At 26.3% G+C, this 9,080-nt stretch overlaps 1 protein-coding gene across 1 annotated transcript; it reads left to right on the top strand.

Moving 5' to 3' along the window:
* Window positions 1-1,556: 1,556 nt before the first annotated feature.
* Window positions 1,557-3,935, top strand: OCT59_007894 (uncharacterized protein; the record flags this gene model as incomplete). The annotated part of the gene is made up of 7 exons (XM_025327346.1): window positions 1,557-1,951; window positions 2,025-2,204; window positions 2,322-2,562; window positions 2,840-2,876; window positions 2,988-3,068; window positions 3,224-3,657; window positions 3,729-3,935. 7 exons carry the CDS (start codon window positions 1,557-1,559, stop codon window positions 3,933-3,935), a joined length of 1,575 nt encoding a protein of 524 aa, XP_025171829.1.
* Between the last annotated feature and the right edge of the window lie 5,145 nt (window positions 3,936-9,080).

Here is a 9,080-nt window from a genome sequence, read left to right as displayed (position 1 = left end):
TAGTTCTTGAAAATTTTACATTGTTACAGGTATTGGATTATTGGTAAGCACAATATAAAAATCTAAATACGATATTTTTTTAAAAAAGATTCTTGTAACTTAACCATAACTATTTTTAGGTTTTTCGAAAAAGATAAGGTTATAACCCTAAATTATCGCTTACGATTCATTTATATTTTCGGGATTTGGAATGGTCGTTTTAGTATTTTTCTTTATCCCACGACCAATCGTTTCATGTTTTTAATAATATATTATTCACACTTATCATTTTCATAGCTTTAATTGTTGGAATGTTACTTTTGTATTATTTTATCGACCGCATCTAAAAGAGAAAAGTGGAAAACGGTGGATTTATGAATATAGTACATAAGCTGAAATTCAAATTGTCGCTACTTTTGCTGAATCTAAATAATTAATTCTTTAATAATTACTATTACGTAAACACTTAATATAACATAATATAAATCCATGTGGTTTATCAATTGACTTGGTGCTACAGTATGAAGATTTTATAAATATGAACAAACTCAAAAATTTATATTATTCTTTGTCAAGAATTTTTCTTTTAATGATTACCTTAATATGGTCCATCCAAAACCTTTATCCTGGTGAATGTGTAATAACTTTTATGATTCACGTCGTGTAAAGGAAAATTACTTGACATACATTAAGGCATTTTATAAACAATCCATCCTTGCTAGGACAGTGACATAAATTGGCTAATATTTTAGGTTGGGAATACGCAAAAATCTTCGATTACGTACACAATTGTAAAAAATGATTGGTTGCACACGATTACTAAGATTTTATAATATGTATACATATAGGGAAGTAGACGTTTATAATAAAATAATGAAATAATACTAGCTAATATATGCCATTACCCTTATTTAATTATTTGAAAAAAAAATTAGTAAAACATATACATATGGGAAAAGGTCTTAATTAAGCGTTTTTATTTTGACCGAAGATGAAACATTACTGGAATATTACTACTGATTATTTTTCCTTTTTTTTTAAGGTACTGAAAAAGGAAATTTTTTGATTCTTGAGCATTGGACGTTTTCGGAGACAAAATTCCGCTAATTTCAGAAAAACCGAATTCATTCTGTAGGAACATACGCGGAAGTAATAATAAGTTTAGGTGAATACTATTTATATAAAAGCTCCTCCTTTCTTTTAATCAACAAAAAAGAATTTTTTTTTCTTAATCGACAAAAAAGAAATCTTTTTTTTTGAATCGACAAAAAGAATAAAAAATAATATTAATCGACCTTAATTTGAAACACTTGTATGCACAAACAAAATATTCCTTTTTAGAAATGATATGGTTTGAATCCTAGGATCTTCATCAAATTGACTATAATTTATATAGGTAGACAATGAATCATGTCCATTTTGGTTTTAGTATAAACACTTGACATTCAAGTGTAACGTTAAAATCCACGTGATTAAAAAAAAAGTTTTAAAATCTCAAGAATTTTTTGAATTTTTTCATTTTTGTAAATTATTTTTTCTTAAAAAAAAAAATTTATCGTTAATTTTTACTAATTAAAATGGCCGACATAAATGATAATATTAGTAGTTATGAAAACAGTGGCGATAATCAAGAAGTTATAAGATCAGTTTCGCCAATAAGTTCAGAACCTTCCATAAAACCACGAAATAATTCGTTATTAGGTGTATTTTATGGTATTGGAATGAATGTAAATAATATGATTGGAGCGGGTATCATTTCTACACCAGGAATTGTTTGGTATGCGGTAAAATCTCCTGGAATAGTATTATCATTATGGTTACTCGGTGGAATAATAAGTATGGCAGGTTCACTAACATATGTTGAACTTGGAGCCATTCATAAAGTAAACGGAGGTGAAACGAAATATTTACAAACAGCTTATCCAAACCCAAAACTTTTAATGAGTTATCTTTTCAGTTTTATGCTTGTCCTGTAAATATGAAAATTCCTTTCTCAAAGTCGGATTAAGAATCTTTCATAAATTAAATTCTTCTCTTTTTTTTAGTGTAATTAAACCAGGGCTTTTGTGCGCCATTTTACAAATTGGTGCGCAGTATTTTTGGTATACTATAACAGGAGAAACAGATATACAAACATATAAACCTGAATCAGAAAATACATCATCTGATGATAATATACCTGAACTAAATTCAATTGGATGGAATCTTCCTTTTTCTCCATTTTGGTAAGAAAAATTTTTATTACTAACGTGTTGCTTGAGTAATTAAGGATAAGGACACGTATAATAATTATTCACCTTAGGTGATAACAGCAATTAAAATTTAAAAATTTATTTTTCTAGGTTCGTAAAATTTTTGGCAATCCTACTCTTATTTGTCATAACAGTTTATCATATGCTTAGTAACAGATGGGCAGCAATTATAAATCAGGGTCTTGCTATTATAAAATTGACTACGTATTCAATAATCGCTATAGCTGGAATTTATGGATTATACCAAAATAAAGAAATTAGTGGTAATAATTGGAAAACGAAAATAAATGGAAATACAGGCATTGCAGAATATTCATCAGCTATTTTATTGGTAATTATTATAAGATAAACCGTATAACGCTGCTTATAATACACTAACGAAGTATTTGTAAAATACTTTGAATATTCATTAAATGTCGAATATTAAAGAATTGTGTCTTATATAATACTTTCAACATATCCGTGTCTTATGATGTGAGGATATTTATAAAAGGAATATTGTAAACAGTGCTACACGATTATTATTATTTTCTACATGTCTTCGCTACGTTCTTAAAAAGCAATTTTTAAAAAATCTTTTCCTCATTACTATCATTTTTTTTTAACAGATTATGTTCTCATATAATGGATGGAATAACTTGAATTGTATGTCATGTTTATAAATTTAAAACTTTTTTTTTTCATTTAAAGATTAATAGTATTATATATATATATATATATTAACAGATAATTCAATCTGATTTTTTCTGTTTGTAGATTCTTTGGGCGAGTTCAGGAATCCGGAAAAGAAATTGATTCTCAGCAATAGTATTAGTGTCGCAATTGTTACAGTAATGTGTACGTAAAATGTGAATTTTGAAGAACTTTTGACATAAAATTTGCTTTTATGAAAAGCTTACCAACTATCCCTTAAATGGCGTTGCTAGACCATCTAAGGGATAATATCAATATCGGCAACCTAAATTATGTGTATGTTTTTTTTATATATATAGATTTCCTTGTAAATATTGCATTTATCTCGGTCGTACCAAAAGAACAAATAGCAAGCAAAGATAACAGCCATGAAACCATAGCTGCAGAATTTTTCAATCAATTATTCGGAAATCGATTGATTATTACTAGAATTTTTACCTTCCTGGTTGTACTTTCTGTAATGGGTACCGCTGCAGTAGAAGTATGGAGTGGATCGAGAGTTATTGTTGCAGCGGCAAATTTAGATTTTTTTCCAAAATATTCACAAAAATTAAGAAACTGGAATAAACGTTTTGATACACCTATCAATGCTTTATTAGTACAATTCGTTTGGTGTTCATTTCTTATGATATTCGTTGGTGGTAGTATTTCAATTTCAAATTTCAAATTATTTTCAAATCTTGCCAGCTACAGTTATTGGATATTTTACCTTGCTACTGGTATAGGTTTATTGGTGCGTATAAATAATTGTTTATTTAATTTTATTAACCGATTAATTTATATATATGTATATTCTTTTTTTAGTTGATTCGATGGAGAAGTGAAAATAACGAAGAAAAATTCTTTAAAGTGCCATTACCAGTAGTAGGAGTTTTTATTCTAGGAGGAGTGCTTGTATTAACATTCTCTTTTATTATCGACGATGCTTTGCAATTATCACCAATGTTGTTCAGTTATGGTTTCTTATTTATCGCATTATTATCTTGGTATTACTTTTCTACTAAGAAATAGCAAAGGGAATCCGCTATTATGAGAATAGCTGCCAATCAATGATAGTATAATGAAATCAATTCATTTAATTAAATTATTTTATTTTATTTGTTTATTAATTATTAGAAATATAATATTTTATTTTAGATAAATACTTTACAAAAAAACCCAAATTCGACATAAGGCTAATAAAATTATTTTAATAGGCTGGTAATAGGAATAAATTAGACCTATCATCAAGCTCGTTAATAGTACTAGTAAGAAAATTGTAAACGAATATTTTAGGACTAAATAATAAGACTTTAAGCATTTTAGTATAATAGTAAAATAATTTTAATACAATATAAGTTTAATAACAACACTATGCAATATCACATTTAAAATAAAATTATAATATAAAAATAATATTATTAAATATTTATTTAATATTCGCTAAAAATATTATATCTAATTGCTATAAAGTGTCATATTGTTAATTTTCACCCAAATTACATCGTCAAAAATAAGAATCTATTTTGAAACAATAATACATAACAAATGATATGACTTCATTCAATTAAAAAATTTTTGTTTAAATATTACCTACAAAATACGTTAGTGTTTTTAATAAAAAAAAATGAAAAGAAAAGTTTCCAAAGTTAGTTAACTTCCAAGTCCAAAATCTACAAAAGAAGCAGGAAATGTTAATAATTGTTTCTTTAAAAAAGAAAATTAAATAAAAAAAAATTTGAAGTATGTAACTTTGAAACTCACCATTTTGACATCACGAAGAGCTTTAAGTCCAACTTCGAAACTAACCAAGGATTCCTAATTAACGTCCAAATTTAAAGCCAGAACCTATAAAAATAAGAAAACATTAGTTATTAAAAAATAAGAAACCCAAGTTTCGTAGGTGTTGCAAGACTTACCATTTTCATTCCACGTGGTTTACTCATTTATATACAAGAGTCCGAAACCTATAAAAGAAGAAAATGAAACATTAAAAATGTTTTATTTATTAATGGAACAATTCATTAAATTTCCTCTATCCTTAGTATTGAGGAACCAGTTACCTAAAAAAAAATAAAAAATAAAAATAATGAAGTGTTAATGATTATTTCGTCAAATTTTTTTTTAAAAAAATCCTAATATCCATTTCTCAAGATCTAGAAGAACTGACTGCGTATAAAAAAATGAAAACCTTGATATCTATTTCTTGAGATGTGAAGAACTGACTGCCTACAAAATAAAAAAAAGAACTGTTAGTAAGGTTCGTCAAAATAAAAAATTAAAAAAACAAAACTTATAATATTACACTATATTGTTAGCCATTGAAATTCCACATGTCTAAAATGAACTGAAAGACCCAACTAAAAAAAAGAACCATTATAAACAGTTCATTAAAAAAAATTTTTTAAAAAAGGCAAGATTTTACCAGAATTCTATGCGTTTAAAAACCTTACAACAATTCGTTAGAATAAATAAATCATATATTTCCAGGTTTTCTTAACAAGATTCTGTATCTAAAGAGCTGCCTAATAAAGAAGAAACAAAGAATGTTAAAAATCATTTATCAAGATAAAATTTACAGGAATGTCATGTCCAAAAAACAGTCTAAAAGAAAAAAATCAAAACTAAAAATGTTTATTTAAATAAATAGTCCTTCGTTGCACTCCAGACTAATGATTTTTTTAATGGAAAGTTAAAGAAAAGAGGGAAAGGGAAAGGACGAAGGAAAGGAGATGGAAAAAAATAAGAGTTCTTTGATTGTGCGACTTTGATGATTGTCGTTCTTATAATGTAATATAAAGTCATGTGATTTGCTTACGTTACTCTTGCAAATTGAAAAATATAAAAAAAGTCTAAAATATTGTGCCATATAAATAAATACAATGAATAAATTATAAATAATTAAAAAGTTTAATAATAAGTTTAAAGAGATAAGAATAAAAAGTTTAACTAAAAGAAGTTAAAAAAATAGCTTAATTTTTTATATACAGTATTTCATATTGGAGATCAATTAGACTTTGACTTATTTATAAAATTACTAACTAAATAGAAAAAAATCGTATAATAAATATTGTTGATAAAAATAAATATTAGCACAATACCAAAAATATAAAATTCATTAAATTAATTTTATTATTTTCCTCTGTAATAGCACTGTAATAGTAATATAATAGCTATATGAATTTTTTAGTGAATATGCAAAACTGTCGGAAATATTGAAACTCTATTGTTAGTGTATTATAAGCCTTTAATATGGCCTAGTGTAGGCCTATATTTTCAATTTTATGTAAAAAATTTGTTTAATATGCTTTAATAGCCCACAATAGCTAATTGTTAATAGATTTAGCATATTATAATGCTAATACCAAAATTCGAGATTTTTGTAAAGTATACTTTCCCATTTATTTATAGACTATTTCCATTATTACATAACAATGCAATCTAAATTTCCCACTTCACAAATAAATTTTACAATTAAACTTACAATATATTTTACAATAATTTGTTACAATTTAACATGTTAATAAATTAATATTACAATTAATGTTATACTGGCTATTGTACGATGCCCCTACAAGACCAATAATGAGTATCTTATGATGGAAAAAGTCACTATTAATTATATTTATTTAATACTTATTAAAGTGAAACGTTTGAAGCACAAAAATGAATATTACCCATATTTGTTTTGTATAGTATTTATTTGTTTGAAAGTTGTATCTTTGTATAAATTATAAATTTATTAATAAAATTGATGCTTTAAATATTACGCCTTAACTACACCTTTGATACAAATGTTTACTCACTTTTAATCACGAAAGATCATTTCTCTATTAGCTACTAAAACAATTTAAAATGAATCACAAAAAGAAAATAATAAGATAAACTTTCATGGTTATTTATCGGTGTTGTGAGAAAAGAAAACTAGAAAATTGTAGAGGTTGAGTAATAATACTACTTAACATAATCACTCACTTCAGGCTAGTAACGCAAAAGTTGCAAAAATTATTATCCAAATCAAGCAGAAGGCTCATAGAACAAAAGATAATCCTGCACGAATTATTCAAGATATTATAGTTAGGATATATCCCATCTCTTAATTTTCTTCGTTCAAGGACTAAATGTGTTGAAGATCAGAGATGCCCAAACTCTTGAAGAAATTAATATTCCAGATTTTCTTCAGTTTACTTTAAAATAATGGAGATTCAATTTTAGTGAGAGATTTTGTAGTTAGTGAAGATCGAATTTTGCTATTTACTACACAGGGAAATATTCAACATTTGTCTTAAGCTCCATTTTGGATGATGGATAGGATGTTTGAAATGGTTCCAGTGATATTTTGTCAGCTATATACAATCCATGTATCTGTTGGCGGAGATAATTCAAGAGTTCTCCCTCTTGTTTACTCATTGATAACCGGTAAATCTGAAGAAATATATAAATGTTTATTTAAAGAACTACTTGATTTTACAGTAGAAAATAGCATTGACTTACAACTCTAAGTAATCTAAGCCTGAAATGCCCCAGAAGCAGATGAAATTTTAAATGATTTGAAGGGAGCTATGTGCATGAAAATATGCGTTAACATCTTAGAAATGGCAATAATATTTTTTATTCCCGCCACAATTGTGGTCAGCATATGATTCTATTGAAACAGGAATCCCACGAGCTTAAAATATTGTAGAAGCCTGGTATAGGCGCTGGGATATTTTAAAATGTTGAATTACTAGTTGAACATATTATTCGTGGTGAAACAAAGACCATCAGCAGCAAAAAAGGCCTTAATCGATAGAGTGAAAAGAATTATGACGGTTTGCAATGATAGAGAAAACAGTTCATTGATGGACTTTCTCCGCGGAATCGTGCATAATTATTTTCTAACTAACGATTTAGATTTGGTTGTTGGTATTTTTTACTGCTTTTAACATTGCAAGTTAATTTTATCTATACTAATAAAGTTGAATAGTAATGTTTAGCATTGAATAAACCAAAGTGACATAAAATTTTTCAAAATAATATAGGTAATACTATGATGAAACTGAATAAATTAAAAGTAAAATTTAACTTTACACTGAATGGCAAATTGAATTTGAATATTTAAAATTATTTGTTTTTGTAAAATATTAAGTATCAGGATTTTGGACTGTCGGAATATTGAACTTCAGGATTTTGATAAATGTTGGGATTTTCAATTACGGAATTTTGACAATCGATTATATTATATCGGGATTACGAATTTCGGATTTAGGATAACACCCATGCAATCTACCCATAGCAGAAATTCTTATTGTATTGGATCCACAGCCAACTTTTCCACGGATGGTAGGTTAATTTTAATATATATTGATAAAAAATGATATGCAAAAAAAAAACAAATTGATGATCGCATTACGTAATAAAATGGTACGTGAAAAATTGATTTACCATGAAATTACTGTAAAAGTAATGATTAATTTAGTAAAGTACATATTTACAATATTTAATATATTTTCAATTAGAATAAAGAAATTAGAAAGATACGTATTTTCTATAATTTTTCATTTTCCATATTGAGGGAGGTTTCACTACAGGGTTTCATTTTTCTTCTTTATTAACTTTCTGCAGTATTAATAAAATTAATAAAAAATAAAGTACGTAAAATATTTGTAATTTGTATAGAGAAAATTGTTACACAAATAACAAGTTAACATTAAACATGGCAGGGAGCTATAGTCATAGTATAATTAGAACTGTAATAATTCTGACTTTTTTTTTAATTAAGTTGGTTTATACTACCATACAGTATCATAATTATGATAAATAGTTTTTAAGATTTAAAGAGAATTTCTAAATTTTAACTGGTGGAAAAATTACTGGTAGATCATGTGATTGTGTATTAAATATTCATGTGATTTATTATGATGATGCAATTTCATTTGGCTCGCTTCGCTCGCCGGGCTTTTCTAGCCAAACCATAACTTTCACTTTATTTGCAAAATTTTTGATTATATTTAACATATCTATAAAAAAAATGAGAAATTACTCTTAACTAGCTATTAACATAATTTTTTTCTCATTTGGTAAAGGATGATCATTTTCGGTTTATTTTGCTTGTTAATCATTTTTGGCTTAGTTATTTCACTTGTTAATCATTTTAAGGTTAATTATCTTGATTGTTGTTTATTTTTTGGTTTAAAA

This window comes from Rhizophagus irregularis, chromosome 16, assembly GCF_026210795.1.
Source record: "Rhizophagus irregularis chromosome 16, complete sequence".
In the NCBI taxonomy this organism is placed as follows: Eukaryota; Fungi; Glomeromycota; class Glomeromycetes; order Glomerales; family Glomeraceae; genus Rhizophagus; species Rhizophagus irregularis.
This window is presented reverse-complemented; position numbering and strand designations above follow the sequence as displayed.